This window comes from Hemitrygon akajei, chromosome 30 (genome assembly GCF_048418815.1).
Source record: "Hemitrygon akajei chromosome 30, sHemAka1.3, whole genome shotgun sequence".
Taxonomy (NCBI): domain Eukaryota; kingdom Metazoa; phylum Chordata; class Chondrichthyes; order Myliobatiformes; family Dasyatidae; genus Hemitrygon; species Hemitrygon akajei.
This window is the reverse complement of record NC_133153.1, coordinates 8,761,243-8,782,299: the sequence shown is the minus strand read 5'-3', so window position 1 is coordinate 8,782,299 and position 21,057 is coordinate 8,761,243. Positions and strand designations below refer to the sequence as shown.

Below are 21,057 nucleotides of genomic sequence, written 5' to 3'. Positions count from 1 at the left end.
CAATGAAGTGCAAGATCACAACTGGACTAGGGAACCATTTAATAGTATAACAGCAGAGTGGAAGATCATGATGCAGGACATGTTGGTCATGTGTTCCACAACCCTTTCTCTCTGAATCCAATCTTTTCCTGCAGCCATGTTTGCACTAATGGTCATCAATCAAATCTAGATTTTCCTGGCAACTAGTTTTCACCTCTGTAGTGCAGTATGCCTCTGGCTTTCTGTTAGCCTTTCCTTCACTGAAATTGCCAATTGCACATTTAACTTTTTTCTTTACAAATCTCCCCTTTACCTGCTGCTCTTTAACTTCATTTGCCCATTTATGTTTTGTACAAAATATGGTTATCCATTGAAGGACAAAAGAAATATTGTAGATGTTTAGATCAGCATTATTGGAGAGAGAAACCAAATTAACATTTCAGGACGTCAGAGCTTACTCGCTTAATATGACCTTACAGCAGTTGATCTGTACAATGTGGATTGGACCTACTTTTATTCCCATGTCTTTTCAGTACCACCATTCATTTCACCATCAGTGAATGTTTATTTTCTTTACTCTGACCAATCTGGGTTCTCTTAAATTATCATCTTAACACCTTTCTTTCTCTCTCTCTCTCTCGTGTTGAAGAACTTCTCAAGACTCTAACTTAAATCTTTGTAGCTCTAACAAGTTTTGATGACACAGGAGGTCTGCTTCAGTTAGACTCTTGTGCAATGGAGGTACTGGTAATGACATAGTAAAATCAGAAAATGCTGGAATTCATTGACTGTTTCTCCTTCCACAGATGCTGCCTGACTTGCAGTTTTTCCAACAATTTTTGTATTTATTTCTGTTTTTCAGCACCTTGGGTTATTTTTGGATTTTTTTCCCCATTGTTCAGCCGTTAGTCTCCTAAGACCTGTAATTAATTTTAAATGAATTATCAAAAACAGCTAAGTTCAGCATCAAGACATGCCAAGCCATGAAACCATCCACAGCATCTGAAAAGCTAGCAGTTTTCATCATCTAACAGATGATCCTTCACAGTCTACTCTCCAAAGTCAAACATAAAAATATCAGAAGCAGGCCCCTCAGCCATTTATGCTGACCCCAACAGTCAATGAGATTGTGGCCAATCCCTTTCTTTACCACTATTTTCTTGAAATGACCCAATGTCCCGAATTTCTTTCAAATCTGAAAACCTACTGAACCCAGTTCTTGAGTCACTGTTCCTCCATGTGCCTCACGAGGGTTTTATATAAATGGAGGAGGGAGAGAAATGGGAGAAGGGATGGAGGAAGCAAGAGAGGGAAAGGGACAGATGTGAGAGTAGGTAAGGAAGGATTGAATGAGGGAGAGGATGGGGTAGCACTAGCAGAGCAATGGAGAGGGGGGATGGGAGTGATGGACAGTGCGTTGAGAGGGAAGGTGAAGGTATGACAGGGAGCCGAAGCGTGAAATAGGAAGGGGATGCTGGAGCAATGCGCTCGAGCGCCCCCGTTCGCTGCGCCATCCGGGAACGCGCGGCGGCTCGCGTCTGCGCACTGACGGTGAGGGGGCGCGCTCCTCATGGCCGCGGGGATGAGCTCGGATGTGTCCGATTCGGTGGCCCTAACGGCCGCCAGCAATCCGGTGACACCCGGCTCCGGGCAGGTGAGGGTGCTGGGAGCGGTGCCCGCCCGCGGAGGAAAGCGACGCTCAGGGTAAGGGCTTCCGCCTCAGTTTGCACCTCACACACTCGGGGCTTATTGTGACGGACGACGGCGGTCATTGGGGTGGGAGAGAGTGAGGAGGGGGCGGTACCGGGGAGTATGTGGGCGGTACCGGGGGGGGTAGGGCGTCGATACCGCCCTTGTGGGGGTAAAGGTGGGGCCGGGAGGGGAGGGGGCTGTGGCCTGGGCAACGCCCCTCCCCTTGACACCGGTGGTTATTGGGGGGGGGGGTCTTGTTGTCCGGGTGGGTGATGCGTTCCTCACCGTAATGCCGGAGAGGGTGTGGGTGGTACACCTTTATTGCTTGGGAAAGGGGGTGGGTTATCACCCCCTTTAATCCGGGGGGGGGAGAGGGGAAATGCCAGGAGGGGTAGGCGGTGCTAGGGTTTGCAGTGGGGTTTAGGAGGGGTGCCAACACCCTACCCAATGATGCTGTTGGGGAGAGTGTCAGTGACAACCCCCCACCCTTTTCCTTGATGCTGGAGATGGTGGGTGACAACTCCCTTGTTGCTGGGGTGGGTGAGGGTCACCCTCTCGATGGGGTCAGCAGATTGGGTGTCGCTCCTTTTATGGTGGAGTGGGTAACTCCTGTTCAGTCGTAGGGTGGTTGATGACGGTGATGGCATGTTCAGGGGGCTGAGTGATGCCTGCAGGTCGCTGGGGTGGGGGAGGGTGAGGGATGTGGGTGACAGTCTCTCGATGCTGGGGAGGGGTGTGGGTGACATTGGAGGGGTGGGAGTTACTGATATTGGGGCCAGTGATTTGTGTGTTGGAGATGTTAGTTGAAAGTGCAGGACAAAAAATGAAGGAGCCTGAAGATAGGGATGGGGCTGTAGAGTAGAAGAAACGTTCATATCCTTTTAACTTGGGAATGGTGAGTAGCGGTCTGGAGGGCTCTTATTTCAACCTGGAGGTACAGAGCCAACAACACTTAAAAGCCATGAGCCAGCTGAGAACTATGTTCCTATGGTTAAGCATGTTTTAAGTCTGTAGTACAATAATTAACTAGATCCAATGGAGATCTAATTAGGATTTATAATCTGCACCAATCTGTAGCCAATTAATTTACTAAGACAACTTTTGCAATCTCAGTAACAGTGTATCAGATTTACTGAAGCCTAGGGTTATGGGCAGTTCTCGGAATCCTTATGTGATCTTAGAAAAGTCTATACTTAAAAAGAATTTCTCCTACTCAGAGGAAGATGATTGGGGGAAATTTCAGTGGTCCAGATCTTCATGCTATTTGCAAAGGAGCTGGACAAGGGAGTTTCAACCTTTATTGCTCTTTCTCATTGGAAGCTGTTCCAAAAGTTAAGAGTTCATAAGATACAGGGCAAACTGAATACAAATTGATTTGGTAAAGGAGGCAAAGACAGACAGTGGAGGATTGATTTTGTGGTGGGTTTGCTATTTTTTTCTGACTGACTTTCATGGTTTTTCTTCATTTCATGCCTATCTGGAGAAGAACAATCTCAGAGTTGTGTACTGCATACATACTTTGACAATAAATGAACCTTTGTTATCTGTGTACAGAACTGGTCACAAACTTCCAGAGTATAGACTCTTGCTGTTTATTTTTGTACAGTAACAATTGAAATGTACATGAAGAAATCTTGAAGTTTTAAAATTTGCAGCTGATGCACAAATTGATTGTGTTGTTGATAGACAGACAGACAGACATACTTTATTGATCCCGAGGGAAATTGGGTTTTGTTACAGCAGCACCAACCAAGAATAGTGAAGAAATATAGCAATATAAAACCACAAATAATTAAATAATAAGTTAATCATGCCAAGTGGAAATAAGTCCAGGACCAGCCTATTGGCTCAGGGTGTCTGACACTCCAAGGGAGGAGTTGTAAAGTTTGATGGCCACAAGTAGGAATGCCTTCCTGTGACGCTCAGTGTTACATCTTGGTGGAATGAGTCTCTGGCTGTATGTACTCCTGTGCCTAACCAGTACATTATGGAGTGGATGGGAGTCATTGTCCAAGATGGCATGCAACTTGGACAGCACCCTCTTTTCAGACACCACCGTCAGAGAGTCCAGTTCCACCCCCACAACATCACTGGCCTTACGAATAAGTTTGTTGATTCTGTTGCTGTCTGCTACCCTCAGCCTGCTGCCCCAGCACACAACAGCAAACATGATAGCACTGGCCACCACAACCTTGTAGAACATCCTCAGTATCGTCCAGCAGATGTTAAAGGACCTCAGTCTCCTCAGGAAATAGAGACGACTCTGACTCTTCTTGTAGATGGCCTCAGTGTTCTTTGACCAGGCCAGTTTATGGTCCATTCGTATCCCCAGGTATTTGTAATTCTCCACCATGTCCACACTGACCCCTTGGATGGAAACAGGGGTCACCGGTGCCTTAGCCCTCCTCAGGTCCACCACCAGCTACTTGGTCTTTTTCACATTAGCTGCAGATGATTCTGCTTGCACCATGTGACAAAGTTTCCCACCATCACCCTGTATTCAGCCTCATCTCCCTTGCTGATGCATCCAACTATGGCAGAGTCATCAGAAAACTTCTGAAGATGGCAAGACTCTGTGTTGTAGTTGAAGTCCGAGGTGTAGATGGTGAAGAGAAAGGGAGACAGGACAGTCCCCTGTGGAGCCCCAGTGCTGCCGACCACTCTGTCTGTCACACAGTGTTGCAAGCGCACGTACTGTGGTCTGCCAGTCGGTAATCAATAATCCATGACACCAGGGAAGCATCCACCTGCATCACTGTCAGCTTCTCACCCAGCAGAGCAGGGCGGCTGGTGTTGAACGCACTGGAGAAGTCAAAAAACATGACCCTCACAGTGCTCACCGGCATGTCCAGGTGGGCGTAGACACGGTTCAGCAGGTAGACAATGGCATCCTCAACTCCTAGTTGGGGCTGATAGGCGAACTGGAGGGGGTTTAAGTGTGGCCTAATCATAGGCCGGAGCTGCTCTAAAACAAGTCTCTCCAGGGTCTTCATGATGTGGGAGGTCAATGCCACCGGTCTGTAGTCATTGGAGCCACTGGGGCACGGTGTCTTCAGTACAGGAACGAGGCAGGACGTCTTCCACAGCACAGGAACCCTCTGGGGACTCAGGCTCAGGTTGAAGACATGAAGTTCTCCACATAGCTGGGGGGCACAGGCTTTGAGCACCCTGGGACTGACACCATTAGGGCCTGCAGTGAGGATAGTACTAAGTAATAGGACAGAACAACCACAGGTGGAATTTGAGCCTCAAGTGTGAAGTGATGAGTTTTGGGAGAGTATCCACTTTGGCCACTTTATACATGCAAATATCTACTTAGCCAATCATGTGGCAGCAACTCAATACATAAATGCATGCAAAGATTCAGTTGTTCAGACCAAACATCAGAATGGGGAGAAATATGATCTACGTGACTTTGACAGTGGAGTAGTTTTGGTGGTTTGTATATCTCAGAAGTTGCTGATCTCATGGGATTTTCATGCACAGCAGTCTCTAGAGTTTATAGAGAATTGTATAACAAACATCCAGTGAACGGCAGTTCTGTGGGCAAAAACACCTTGTTAATGTGAGAGGTCAGAGGAGAACGGCCAGGCTGGTTCAAGCTGCCAGGAAGACAACATTAACTCAAATAATCGTGTGTTACAACAGTGGTGAGCAGAAGAACATCTCTGAATGCACAACATGTTGAACCTCAAAGTGGGAGGGCTACAGCAGCAAATGACCACACTGGGTTCCACTGAGTGTATGAAATGAATGGTCATACTATAGTATTTAGAGATGGTGTTCTTGGTATGGGAGGGGGATGGCATTGAGTTATTCATTGGGGTAGAACTTAGAAACGAGAAGAGGAGAGGCACTCTAAAGGCTGCCAAATAAAGAAACAAAACTAAGTACAGTTTACAGTAGGCAATAAACTTGAAAAGATACAAAAGCAAAACTCTACTGCAACTATCTGCAAGAATTCTGACAAGAAAGATGTATGAACTGTGGATGTCAAGTAATGCACGTGAAAGTGATACTGTTGCTGTCATTCAGACACCCTAGAAAACATTAGAGTGTTTTCCAGGGTGTAAGCTCTACAGTTGTGTGTAAGTTAGGGATTGGCATTGCAATATTTGACAAGGAATCTATCACTAGAGTCATGAGGAAGTGTATATCAAAAGGGCAAATGGACTGAATTTAGAAAAGAAACAAGGGCCTAAGTGAACTACGTACATTCCTCCAAATAATCAGCAGCAGGTGGAAGAACAACTGTGTAAACAAATCAAAGAGCGACAAAAAGAATATATAAAATATAAAGGTTGGCTTTATGTGTCACATTTACTTTGAAACATACAGTGAAATGCCTCATTTGTGTTAATGATCAGTGTGGTCCAGAGATGTGCTTGGGGCAGCCTGCAAGTGTTGTCATGCTTCTGGTGCCAGTATAACATACCTGCAACTTACAAACCGGTCTGTCTTTGGAACATGGGAGGAAACCAAGTGGGGGATGTTATTTGATGCGTACAAAGTTGTGGAGTGTAGATAAAATTGAAAATTTTCCCTTAGCAGAGGCATCTTTGACCAGCAGGCATAGGTTTATGTTAAAGAGTTGAAGGTTTAGTGGGGATTTGAGGAAGAATTTTTTTTATCCACAAGTTAATTGAAACTGAGTGATGGAAGAGGTACTTTCATGACAGTTAAGTCTTAAAGTTTTGAATTGAATTGACTTTATTTTTTACATCCTTCACATACATGAGGAGTAAAAATCTTTGTTACGTATCCATCTAAATGTGGAATCATATAAATTATTATAAATTACTAATAAATAGAACAGTCAGTGTAATATAGAGTGCACTCAGATCAGCATGAGTTCTTCAGTCTGATAGCCTTGTGGAAGATGCTGTCCCAGAGCCTGTTGATCCTGGCTTTTATGCTTCAGTAGCAGCTGGAATAGATTGCGGTTGGGCTGGCTTGGATCCTCAATGATCCTTCGGGCCCTTTTATCACACCTGTCTTTGTAAATGTCCTAAATCATGGGATGATCACAACTGCAGGTGCACTGGGCTGTCCTCACCACTCTCTGCAGAGTCCTGCGATTAAGGGAGGTACAATTTCCATACCAGGCAGTGATGCAGCCAGTCAGGATGCTCTCAGTTGTGCCCCCGTAGAAAGTTCTTAGGATTTGGGGGCCCATACCAAACTTCCTCAACTGTCTGAGGTGAAAGAGTCAAAAGAGTTCATGGTCATATAGCAAGAAAACTCTCAAACATCCATTTTACACTAATCCCATTTTATTCTTCCGTATTCCCTTGGCTGTTACTGGATCCAGTGGCAATGTATGGTGGCCAATTAACCCACCAACACACACGTGTTTGCAAATGGCGAGGGGATAAATCTAAACTGGAAGAATAGGTTTCAAGGAATCCAGGGAGAGTTTGTTCAGTGGATTCAAAATTGGTTCGGAGGTAGAAAGCAAAGAATGGTGATTGAAGTTTGTTTTTTGTTTAGAGATTGTTGACTGGTATGCCGTAGAAGTTGGTGTTAGGTTCCTTGTTATTCATTATACTCAGTCACAATAATAGACAAACCCAATCTGCCTAAACTAATAACACATAAACTGTTGTACTTCTCATCAATACTGAGTACTCCATTTAAACAATCACAGTCTCAGTTTAAAAAAAAGTATGTGAACCTCGGGGTGCAATGCTGAAGGAGGTGAAAAAGAATCCAAGGGTAACAACAGAAGACCTGCGGAAATCTCTACATCTTGCTAAAGTCTCTGTTCATGTGTCCACTATAAGAAAAACACTGAACAAGAAGGATGTTTATGGAAGGACACCACAGAGGAAACCGCTGGACTCCAAAAAAAAATGCATTGCTGCAAATCTCAGGATTGCAAAATAGCATCTGGATGTTCTACAATGCTTCTGGGACAATGTTCTGTGGACATATCATACAAAAATTGAACTTTATGGCAGAAATTCACACCGTTACATTTGGAGGGAAAAGGGTACTGCATACCAGCACCAAAACCTCACCCTGACTGTGAAGCATGGTGGAGGGGAACATCATGATTTAGGGCTGCTTTGCTGCCTCAGAGCCTGAATAGCTTGCAACCATTGAGGGAACAATGTTTTCAAAATTGTATCAAGACATTTTACAGGAAAATGCCAGTGTAGCAGTCCGTCACCTGAAGCTTAATAGAAGTTGAATGTTGCAACAATAATCCGAAAGATAAGAGTAAGTCAACAACAGAATGGTTTAAAAATAGGAAAACTCATGTTTTGGAATGGCCAGTTAACCCAATTGAGATGCTGTGGCTTGACCTGAAGAAGGCTGTTCATGCAAGGTATCTCAGAAATATCGATAATAAACAGTTTTTAATGGAGGAATGGTCTAAAATTCCTCCTTGCCATTGTGCAAGTCTGATCAGCAGCTACAGGAAATGTTCAGTGGAGGTATTGCTGCGAAAGGAGGTTAAATACAAGGATTCACATACTTTTTCCAGCCTGGACTGTGAATGATTAAACAATGTTTTCAGTAAAGACATGAAAAGAGCAATTGTCTGGTTTAGGCAGATTGTGTTTGTCTATAATTGTGACTGAGATCAGACCACATTTTGTGAGTAATTAATACAGAAAACCAGGTAATTGCAAAGGGTTCACAAACTTTTTCTTGCACCTGTATATTGATGTTATAGATGCAAATGCACAAAGCTCTATCAGTAAGTTTGCAGATGATAGTTGATAGTTGTTGATAGTGAAGGTTATTGTGGATTACAAGGGGATCTAGATAAGTTAGGGAAATATGCTGACTGGCAAATGGATTTCAATACAGGTAAGCGTGAGTTATTACGTTTTGTACAGTCAAACCAGTTTAGGACTTATACAATGAAAGGTAGATAGGGCCCTAGAGCGTGTAATGGCACAGAGGGACTTCAGAGTACCAGTGCATAATTCATCGAAAAGACATCACATGTGGTCAGTGTGGTGAAAAAGGCATTTAATATGCTGGCCTTCATCAGTCAAGGTATAGGAGTTGGGAAACTGTGTTGCATGTTGTTGGCGAGCTGCACCCTGTGTACAGTTTGGTCACCCTGTTATAGGAAGAGTGGTTAAACTTGAAAGAATGCAGAAAAGATTTATGAGGATATGCCAGGACTAGAGGGCCTAACTTATAGGGAGAATTTGGATAGGTTAGGTCTTTATTCCTGTGAACATAGGAGAATGAGGGATGACTTTATGTAAATGTTTAAAATTTTAAGTGGCAAAGATAAGGTGGATAGCAGGAGTCTTCTCAAGGGTAGGAGAGTGGACATTGATTTAGGGTGAGAAGGGAAAGTTTTAAAGGGATTGAGGGGCAACCTTCTACACAGAGGATGGTGAGTATATGGATCTAGTTTCCAGAGGAAGTGATTGAGTCAGATATAATAGTTCTTAGTGAGGTTGAACCTCAGTGCTCAACTGACTCTGCAATTGTGGTCTGCAGCCGTTGGGCTCCTGGATGTCTGCATTCTGCATTCGCTTCAGTGCTGAGCTGGCTTTCTAACTGGCTGTGTCACTCATCTGGCATGGGATTGAAGTAAACTGCAGAAAGTTGTGAACTCTGTCAGTTATATTGTGGGCACAAGCTTCCATAGCATCTAGGACATCTGCAAAGAGCGATGCCTCAAAAAGGTGATATCCATCATTAAGGATATCCCCATCACCCAGGGCATGCCCTCTTCTCATCAGGAAGGAGGTAAAGGAGCCTAAAGGTACACACTCACCGATTCAGTAACAACATTTTCCCCTCTGTCATCCGATTTCTGAATGGGCATTGAACTCGTGAACACTTCGTCACTACTTTTTTTTGTGGTGCTTATTTAATTTAACTATTTTGTAGATACAAATTGACACTAATTTTCTGGCACCCTTGGTTCCTGATTAACTTCTTTGCTGGATTAAAAGAGGTCGTGCAATAACAATGGCAAATGGACTGTAGAAGTTTAAAAATGATTATTAATCAAACAAAAATTAAATATAAATAATTAGTGTGCTTACAAAGAATGTTGCTTCTCGGTTAACTTTTTAAACATTTCATCCAGGCCAAGTTGTTTTATGTGTTTTTATCTCTCCCTGTGTAATTTTTCTTGCATCCAATGAAAATTCATTAGTTCTTCTGTCATGAAGGTACATTTCTCTAACCTTTGACTAAATCACCCAACAATTCAATTAACTTGTCAGTAGTAAATCTTTCAGTTTCGTCCATTTCATCATCATTGCTGCCATCTTCATTACTTGCAGTGTTTTTATCAGCATTCAGAACACTATCATTTCCGAGTCCGCAAGGTGATGCACAACAGGTGTTTCATCGTCGACAATCATTTATTCACGTTGATTTTCTTCATTAAGACTTCTTGCTGCATCTTTGAAAGCAAGTTCTGTAGCACTTTTTGCATATGTAAGGAAATCATGAACAACTGCTTTTTTCTTTGGTATGTGAAATCCTGTAAAATCATCATCAGGCTTTTCTTCAAGTGCTTTATGAAACATCAAGACAAGCCACAATTTATGCAAGCCCTTCTTTAGTGTTGAAGGTTCTACCTTCTCCCACCCTCGAGCAATGAACCAAAGAATGTCCTTCATGTTAAATTCTTTAATAAATGTCTGTACGGAATTGCCAGCATTCACCTCATCTAATGGACATTTCCTGAAAAGTGAATGATACTTGGTCTTTAGAGAGCACAGTATTCCTTGGTCTTGGGGTTTGGTAAGTGATGTCCAGTTTGGTGGTAAATACACTATAAAAATATCATTCTTACACAGAAATTCAGCTTTGGGGTGTGCTGAACAGTTATCCAAAATAAGAAGAAATTTGCAATTTTTGGGTATAGATATGCCATGTGCTTTGGCTTCTGGCACAAAATATTTTTCAAACTACTCAAACATAATATCGGTGGTAATCCAGCCATTTTTATTTGCGTGATACATTACTGGGTAAATTTTGACATCTTTCAAAGCCCTAGGGCATTGACTTCTTCCAATCACCAGTGGTTTACATCTGTGAGTACATGCTGCATTGGAGCACCCTAAAATTGTAGCTCTGTCCTTAGATTGTTTGAATCCTGTGGGATCTTCTTTGTCTTCTGGTGCTAATGTTTTCTTACGTGTGCATCAATAGTATAGTGCAATTTCATCAGCATTATACACCTCCTCAGGATTGAGGTTTTCATCTGCTATGAGCTTCACAAATTCGACAACGTACTCGGTCGCTCCTTCAAGGTTTGCAGACTGTTTTTCTCCACACACTTTATGTATGGAAATTCTATGGCACTTCTTAAACCTTTGAAGCCATCCTTCACTATGGTTGAAGGCATGTTCTTATTTAATTCTTTATGGAACAACTTAGCTTGGTTCATTATCATGCTGCCCAACAAGTTGACTCCATCACTCCACTGGTGAAACCATTCAATCATCACTTGCACAGTGTTCTTACCAACTTTCATAGTTTTTCTAATGTTCATTTGCTTTAGTGAATCATTGTTTGCTTAGAATTGCAATTTTTTTCTCTTTGGTGCTTTATATCACACACAGTCGACGATCCAATGCCATACAAGTCATATAGCTTACACACAGAAATACCTTAGTCCAGTTGTTTCAACATTTATACCTTTTCTTGGATCTATATCGACTGATGTTTACCTTTGTCACCACCACTGGTACTTGTACTTAGAAGTCATAGCTATGGTTAAGTTTAAGTAAAGTAAGCAAAAATAAGCACAAAATATTGGGATTGCCACCAAGTGCAATGTAAATAATAGAAATAGAGTGCATTTGTCAAAATAAATCTTGCCACAGATGGTGCTATGTCTACTACACACAGTGCCACCTGGTGGCCACTCAGTAAACTATGTCTAATAAGTTCATCCAAATTAATAAAGGTGCTGATCTATCAGTTTCCAAAATCAGTGGTCAGCCTGTACTAACTGGAATTCATAGTTTTTATTATTATGTATTGCAATATACTGCCACAGAAACAACAAATTTCATGACAAATGCCAGTGATATTAAACCCGATTCTGATTCTGACTCTGGACTCACTTTTGGAGACTTTAGTTCATGTTTTATGTAATATTTGTTTAATTTTTTTTATCGTTTGCATGATTTGTTCTTTTTTTTTACACATTGGTTGTTTGACAGTCTTTGTTGGGTAGGGCTTTTCATTGATTCTATTGTGTTTTTTTGTTTTGTGGCTGCCTGCAAGAAGATAAAACTTAACATGTTATATGGTATACATACTTGATAATAAGCGTACTTTGAACAATGGTATCAGTTAAGAAAGTCTTGGCTAGAGTACATGGAGGGTGGCTGAATGTACACAATTGGGACCAGCTGGGTTGGCACTGTGGTTACCTTGAACTCATTGGGTTTTATGGCCTGTATTGCACTATGACTCTGTGACTCTATTACCTGGTGTGAGAGTAATCCACATAGTCATAGAGAGAATGTGCAAATTCCACTTGGACAATGCCAGAGATTAGTATTGAACTTGGGTTGCTGGAGCTATGGGTCAGCAGTTCTAACAGTTGCCCACCGTGAGGATCTGGTGAGCCAAATGGCCTGTCTCCATGATGTATGGCTATGATGGAGGTAAGGCTACTAGTGAAGCAGTTGAAGATAGTTACTTTAAGGGTTTTGCCCTCACAATCTCAAACAACAATCAACTTCACTGAGATATTCATTGATTTCAGTTTTCCCAGGGCTCCCTGATGCCACATTAGGTCAAATGCTGACTTTATCTCAAGGACAGTCACTCTCACCTCCCAACTAGAATTCAGTTCTTTTGTCCATGTTTGGACAAAATCTGCGATGAAGTCTGGAGCCTTATCATCTAGGCAAATGTAACCTGGCCATGACTGTGTTGGTGTTAACATGTACTACTTGACAGCATTCATGACAGCTAAATCTTTGATGACTGAAAGTAGATTGAGCTGGATTATATTAGTCCTGTTTTTTTCTGTAAATAGGACATAACTGGACAATTTTCCATATTTTTGGGTAGACGACTTTTTTTTATACCTAGGGTAGAAGGTAGTTCTGTAATACAGATTTTAAGTCCTATAGCTGGTTATATTATCCCACAGCCATTTTGACATTTAGTCTGGAGTGAATGCAACTGCATGGTAACTGGCTTCTGTAATAATGGAAATCCCAGGAGGAAGTTGAAATGATGAGCTATTCAGAAGTTCTAGCTGAAGGTGGCTATGAATACTTCAGTGTTATCTGTAGTGCTTGTATGTGGAGCCTGCCATATCTATCCTGTTAGTAATTAATGTGCAGTTTTGGAGAATGTCCCCCATTTCAAAATTGATTGTAAGTTATCCATAACAGATCTGATCATCTTTCTACTCAGTTACTTGACAGATTTTTTCCCCAGTGATCTGTGTTCAGAAGTAATATCCATTTGTGAACGTGTATGACATAGCAATGTTTTTTTTTGAGCCTTTACCATTTCCTGCTGTTTGGAAAACGTTGTTCTCCAGTTTGGTGCTTTCTCTTAACTTCCAAGGGTTTAGCCCAAATAATATGGGATATGCTGGCCCATTGTTTGGCAATGCAAACAGTATGTAAGTAAAGCTAATAGGACTTAATGTTTCAATCCCTATGATAAGTTCGTACTCGATGTTGGCAGTGGGCTTGGAGTGGTGACAAGGAGGGTAGGTACCTCATCAGGGTCATCAGGTGGGCACTTCTTTGACATTTTGTTGATAAGCCCACAACGTCTCCAGAGGGCTCAACAGTGCTACCTGGTGTCCCAGATACAACCCCTCAGTTCCATACCCTCCTGCCTTCATCTTGTAGCCCAGTTGTTGTCTTTCCTTTTAATCCAAATCCAATTATTGCTTTCTTCTGCTGCATTTGACAAGGACTTGATTGCTTGTTGGAGTGAATAACCCCTCACCCCCATCTTCTTCAATAGACTGGTCATAGATGTAGCCACGAATCCCCTGCATCCCACTTCTACAGGGAAAATCTTGGTCTTCCAGCCATTCTGGGCAGCTTCAGTTGCCAGTTCAGAGTACTTGGTCTTTTTCCTCTCATAAACTTCTTCAACACCATCTTCCCATGGTACTGTCAGTTCCACAACATTGACAGCTTGGCTGTTGTGGACCACAGGACCATGTCTGGCCAGAGTGTTGTAGCCGCAATGTCTGGGGGAAACACAAGCTTTTTTTCCTGGTCCAAGTCCATTTTCTAATCCCGAGCAACCTGCAGAATGATTACCTCTTTTGATGTTATATGGTGCACTGGAGGTTGGCCTGCTGGTACAAATCAAGTGATGTGAACATTTCTTGCCGATGTTTGTGGGAGAACATTTGTGGTGATTCGCTTCTGTTCCAAGATTGATGCCAACTGTCTGACAACTTGGTTATGCCGCCAAGTATACCGACCCTGGCTGAGGCTCATGGTGCATCCTGTTAAAATGTGCCTCAGTGATCCAGGTGCTTGACAAGGAGAGCAAGTGGGGTCTTCTCCCCACCACTGATTCAGGTTCTGGGCTGTGGGTAGGAGGTCATAAGTGGCTCTGATGACAGAACTTAGTCGAGATCCTTCCATCTCCCAGATGTCATGCCAGCTGAGTTTCCTCTTTTCCAGGCTCTCCCAATTAGTCCATTGGTCCTGTTTGGCCATTGAGACAGCCCTGGTGTGTTGCTCTGCCTCCTCCTGTCTTCTTACCTCCTCCACCACAAGCCGTTTCTTCTGCACTGATGTTGCCTTGTGTCACTGAGTAGCCTTTTGGATGACCCCGAGCCTGGCTCTCCCAAGTTGGACTCGGCCAACCACATCCCTGAAGTGAAGAGCGGACTTAGCATTCTGAACGGCTTCACATGGGGTCCACTTCCTCCCTGTTGTCACACAGGGGGCCGCTGTTCGAATAATAGTATCTTCAGATTCAGTGAGGGTCATGACCAACCTTGCTTTGGTGCATTTGAATTCTTCGTCGAGACTTGCCATTGGTAATTCTGATTTGCCGTTCCCATACAGTCCAACAGGACTTAAGCATTGTGGAAGTCCAAGCCACTGCTTCACATGTGTGCTGATCACTCTTTTGAGCTTTTCCACCTTATTGATGGGGATTTCATACACTGTTAAAGGCCAGATGAGTCTTGGAAGTATACTGAACTGGAAGCACCACAGCTTGAGTTTTCCTGGCAGCCAGGTCTTGTTGATACGAGCTATGTACATGATGGTATCCTTTTTGAGTTGTTTAAACTGCTTGGTGTCCTTGAGCTTAGCATCATATCATCGGCCCAAGCTCTTCACTGGCACAGTTGGGACAGATGTTCCATTAATATGAAACCTTTGATCTGTGACTTGACCTTTGACAATGGAGATGCTTCTGCACTTGCTGGGCTTGATCTTCATCCTTCCCCATGTGATGTTTTGATGAAGCTTTTCCAGAAGTCCCTTGGTGCACGGGACAGTTGACGTCAGTATTGTTATATTGTCCATATAGGCTCATATTGGTGGTAACCGTTGACCAAACAGTAGCCGTTTTCCTCTTGCAACTCATTTTGAGGCTCTGATAATAAGCTCCATTGCCATAGTGAAGGCCAGTGGGGAGATGGTGCACCCTGCCATGATGCCTACTTCCAGTGGTTGCCAAGCTGTGGTGAAGTCTGATGTTGTGAGACAAACATTACTTAGTGATTTTGTCTCAGTGAAAATTTGTATTCAAGTTGCTTTAGTGGCAAAGCAGCAAATTCTGGAAATCTGAAAGCCTACAGTATCCATTTTATGACAGTGGGTTGACATTTTGGGTGCATGTACTTCATTATGGCCAATATTTTTTTTGAAGATGACTGTTTCTCCATGTATATGTAGAATTTCAAATGATCTGGTTCTATAGAACATAGAATAGTACAGCACAGTACAGACCCTTCGGCCCACAATGTTGTGCTGCCCCTTAAACCCTGCCTCGCCTATAACCCCCCCACCTTAAATTCCTCCATATACCTGTCTAGTAGTCTCTTAAATTTCACTAGTGTATCTCCCTCCACCACTGACTCAGGCAGTGCATTCCATGCACCAACCGCTCTCTGAGTAAGAAACCTTCCTCTTAATATCCTCCTTGAACTTCCCACCCCTTACCTTAAAGCCATGTCCTCTTGTATTGAGCAGCGGTGCCCTGAGGAAGAGGCGCTGGCTGTCCACTCTATCCCTCTTAATTCTCTTCAAGAACCTGTTGAATGCTAAGGACAGATTTTCATTTTGTTTAGGGAGAGGGATATTTGTGTTGAGGAAAGGTACACATTCTGTTTTAGCCCCAACTATTAGATGCACTTACAGCTGTCCTACTCTTTCCAACAGTGTGCTTCAGCTTTTATTTCATATCACTATATTTCCAAAAGCAGAGACATTTTTGGGTATAGTCTTGCAGCAACTACTTTCGGACCTTAACTTAGCAAATGTGGCTTCCTTGGTGTAAGGTTACTTCTAGTCGTGGCCCTCATGAAGCTGGCCAAGTTGACTTTATTTATGTCTACTGCACTAGAAAATAGAGAAGTTAATTCTAACGGACTTCTGCATCCTTCATTTGTTTGTGCCCCAGATGGTCTATTTATATTTGGTTCCTTATGAGTGGAGAGGCATTTGCAGGAAGGAATCTAGCATGGATAATCTATCATGATCTTCTAAAGTGCTCATCATTATTGATGCTATTCATCTCACAGAAACAAAACAAAATGGGTGACCCATTGGAAAACAGGTTAAGCCTCCAGGCAATATCCTCACTGTAACTCTGAATGTTTATATTCCCGAGCTACTTTTCTCTGCAGGTTTTTCTGGTGGAGGTAGAGCATCAGCATCTACCAACACAATGGAAATTTGTATTGATACTTAAATTAAAAAAAAACATTTTTAATAACTACCATCAACCCAATCTCAGCCACCAGCAAAATGTTGGATGATATCAGGTACCATTACTTGCTTAACATACATGACATACTTCACATTTCTCAATTTTGGTTCTGCTAGAACCATTCAGTACTAAACATCATTTTAATTTTGGTCATATTTGAACAGAAGAGCTGAATTCTATATGGAAGTGTGATTTAAAAGTAAGTTTATTATTGTCGTACTTTAAGGTCACTATATACTACCCTGAGAGTCATTTTCTTGCAGGCTTTCACTGTAAAGAAACACAATAGAATCAATTAAAAGCTGCTGTTATGTATTCAGGCAACAATAAATATATGTGAGTTAGGCAAGGGTTTTTATAACAAATAACACGTTTATTAAACACTGAAAACAAACCCCCCAAAAGTAAACAAACACTAACGTAACCGGAAAACAGCTGCTGTGCGGCAGCTTAACAGTTCTTAAAGCGATGTTGCAAAAACAGTTGTTTAAAGCGATATTGCCAAAAGTTCAAAATGCTCAGTCCATTTAAAAGGAGAGACTTTTTAAGGTGATTTAAATTCTCTTCCACGTCGTTTTCCTTTGATCCCCGGTGTCAAACTCTTCCCACGAAGAAATTTTATGAAATGTAACGGCTTAAAGGCACTGACCTTCCCTTTATCACTCTGTCCTCAATCTTCTGCTATCCCGCAGAGATTAACACGAGAACAGTCAACGAAATCCTTCCGAATGAGGATCACACAAGGTCGAACCCAATCCACCGTCGTAATTCGATTCTCCTCGATCTTTAACTCCCGAACTTCAATCTTCACTCTCCACTAATTCTTAACTAGCAGTATTGTAAAGAAACTGCTGGCAATGACCTTTTAAACTTTAGGCATTAGATAAAACTTCATCTTTCAACTAAACTGCGTCATCACATTAAATCACGCAGTGGCATGAAGTCAACTTGGCAAATCCAGCCACGAACTGCCCCTCCCCACAGGGTGGGGTCTTCCTTTTATACCCTGTGTAAAAAAAAACCTGTCACATGACCTCTACTGGCAGGAAAATGACGTCACTCCACCATCACAAGACCATTACCTCAAGTCCAGTATAACTTCAACCCCAGTCACGTGACAAGGGTACCACCATCACGTGTCATGGGTACGTAACACTGCACACAGACAAGTAATGCAAAAGACAACAAATTATGCAAATACAAAATGAAAAGCAAAATAATAATAAAAAGATAAATAATTAACAAATATTGAAAACATGAATTGTGGATTCCTTGAAAGTGAGTCCATAGGCTGTGGAATCAATTCATTGTTGGGGTGAGTGTAGTTAACTACTCTTGTTCAGGTACCTGACGGTTGAGGGGTTCCCAGAGTATCACTGCTGTTCCTGAACTTGATGATGTGGGACCTAAAGCTCCTGTACCTCCTTCCTGATGGCAGCAGTAAGATGTCAGCTTTATCTGGTTGCTTTCTTGTGGCAGTGCTCCTTGTAGATGTGGTGGGGAGGGTTTTCCCTTTGATGGACTGGGCTGTGTCCACTTCTTTTTGAAGGCTTTTCTGTTTAAGGGCACTGTTGTTTCCATACCAAGCTGTGATGCAACCAGTTAGTATACTCTCCACCGTGTATATTTCTAAGTTTGTCAGAGTTTTAGATGATATGCTAAATTTTTGCAAACTTCTAAGAAAGTAGAGATGCTGCAATGCCTTCTTTGTAATGGCACTTATGTGCTAGACCCAGGAGAAATCCTTCGACATGATAGTGCAAAGTATTTTAAAGTTATTGACCCTTCAAAGTTACTAAACATCTTTGACAACAGATGTTACTTGATTAAATGTGGTATTAAGAGGAAAACATGATTAAAACTAAATTCATTTGAGTTAAATTAAAGTTAATAAGAATCAGAAAGAACACTCCCCTATCCAAAGGAAAATAATAGTGGTCAGCAATTTGATTCCCAGAGTATCGCTGCTGGAATTCCTGGGGACAATATCATGGAGCCAAGTATTTTTATTTTCTGAAATTCAGAAATGTATTTATCGTAGAGCACAAGCCTGTCCTTTAGCCTACTGAGTTCACATTGATCTTCAAGCATCCATTTACACTAATCCCATTTAATTCTAACGCATTTATATGGACTCTCCCTGGTCCATCTGCTCACGTGCAGGCTATTTACAGTAGTTATTAACCTTCCAGCTTGTAAATATTTCAGATGTGAGAGGAAACATGAGCATCTGAAGGAAATCCTGGGAGAACATGGAGAGTACAAACAGACCCTACTGATATTTGGGATTGAACCCAGATTGAGGGACTGTGGGGCAGCAAACTACACGACTATGTTACCACTGATAATGGCATGGAATTCCAGTCCATTTGGAATCTTTTAAAAAATGAAGCAACTGCGCCTGAACAAGGTTAACACTTTGACTGGTAGCAATTAAATTTGAGCGATTTTTTTCCCATCTACAAGAGACAAGCTATTGTCCCATGACACTAAATATCAATATCCTTATGAAATATTTCATTAGCAGCATCCTGATGATCACCATTGACCACAAGTGTAAAAGATAACAAATGTGAACCCTGAGACTGCAAGAATGGCTCAGGTTGTGTATTCTGTGGAAAGTGACAATCATAATTGTGTGGTTTACAGTACACCCTCTCCTCGTTATATGCGGGGGATACGTTCCTTGCAGTCAACACATAATGTGAATAAATATTTAAATGGAGAAAATAGGGATGCGTTCCAGAGGGCTTCCTAAATATGTTTTATCTGTAATTTATTCACATTTTCATACCAATACAACACAAGGCAACATTCGTATTTCATCAATTTAAGGTAATATTCAATGTAATAAAAAATGTAATAGAAAGTTAACATACTAGGGTGTACAGTACTCACCAACAGTGGCAGGTGTGTTCGCTCTGGGAGATGAGTGGTTGTTGTGGTGTCGGGCAGCTTTACGTGGATAAGGTGCATGGATGGTTGTGGTCGTCAGCATCATATCAAGCACAGCAAGGTGTGAAGGAAGACTCGGAAAGAATTAGAACTGCTGGCACCGTGTTTGAAGAAAGTGGTGAGGGTTGTTTGCTTGGCAGCATTTTGTTTTTCAGCATAAATTTGCTTGTAAGGAAGAAGGGTTGATGGCAGAACGACTGAACTACTGACTCTGTTCTAAACTTGGGTCCATGTCCATCGCCATTTGTGCCAAGTGTTCTGACTTCCACCATTCCCTCACCGTTGGTAACCTCCCGGGATTTTCAAAATCGTCTGTTGCTTGCAGCATCTGAGAGATAGTTCGCCGTAAAAAAAAAAATGCCTTGAATATGGATCACACCTTGGTCGAGTGGTTGAATCAGTGATTTCGTATTAGGCAGCAGGAAACGCACTGTTATGTTAGGATGAATGTTGTCCAAATGTTTAGGATGGGCTGGCATATTGTCAAGCAACAGAAGAACTTTAAAGGCAAGATTCTGTTTCTGGCAGTAGCGTCCCAGAGCTGTGCTACCTTCAGCTGATGCTGTGCTGTGTATAATTTCCAACTTTTTCTCAAGTGTTAAAGTGGTTCTCTGCCACTCTGCTGATGACCCAGGACATGACATCAGACGCTTAGGAGGCATAGTTAAATATTTAAAGCACAAAATCACTGTACCATAGGTAAAACCAACAAAAGTTTAAGGGCACAAGATTGCACATCCACAGCTTGCCAAAACCAATGCAAGACTGGTGGGAGTGAGATTGTGAGGTGTGTGCACGTGACTTGTATCGGCGGGAAAGCAGTGCTTCTCACATAACTGAGTTTTGGACGCATATAAGGAGACATTAGTAGAAATAGGTTCTGCGCATAACTGTGAATCCCCATAGTATGAAGACGCATATAACGAGGATGGGGTGAATATGCAAAACTTAGGTCAAACAACACATTACTTACTAACTTTCATCATGAGCTCCTTTATGTATGAATCAATTTTATCTTGTGTTATCAGACTTCCAGAGAGAGTTCACAACATACTGGATTCAGATTCAGATTTATTCATTACACGAACATTGAAATATACAGTGAAATGTATCAACAGACCCTAGGATGAGCTGGGGGCAACTTGCAAGTGTTGAAACACATTCCAGCACGAACATAGCATGCCCACAATGCTTGGCAGAGCAATACAGAACATAACAAGTAACAGCAGTGAAATAAGCCTCAATCATCCTTCCCATCCACTGCACACATGCACAGTCCTCTAACCCCAGTACAGGCTGTCTTTGGCCTCCAACCTCCAGCAGACTCATGGATTGGGCCACAACCTCCCTAGTGGACTCAGGCTCGAGCCATTGAGCTTTGACTTCTGATTGACTTTTGAGCTTAAATCTGGACTTCCAATAGACCTCCAGGCTTTGGCCTTTGGTATTCATCCAAGAAAGTTGTCATAATGATGATGAATGGGAGCCCCATGTCCAGGCCTCGAACACCAAAGTAGCTGCAGATAGGACTGTGTTAAGTTAGGC

The 21,057-nt window shown here is 42.3% G+C and overlaps 1 protein-coding gene across 8 annotated transcripts in view; it reads left to right on the top strand.

Moving 5' to 3' along the window:
* Positions 1-1,532: 1,532 nt before the first annotated feature.
* Positions 1,533-21,057, top strand: part of arnt2 (aryl-hydrocarbon receptor nuclear translocator 2) — a 383,517-nt gene continuing 363,992 nt past the window's right edge. For 3 of the 8 annotated variants that reach the window (XM_073032942.1, XM_073032941.1, XM_073032946.1), the window contains exon 1: positions 1,533-1,683. In XM_073032942.1, coding sequence (XP_072889043.1) covers positions 1,550-1,683 — 134 coding nt within the window. In that variant the 5' untranslated portion in view covers positions 1,533-1,549. The remainder of the gene's footprint in view (positions 1,684-21,057) is intronic. The other 5 variants (XM_073032949.1, XM_073032947.1, XM_073032943.1 and 2 more) reach the window with 2 other exon arrangements.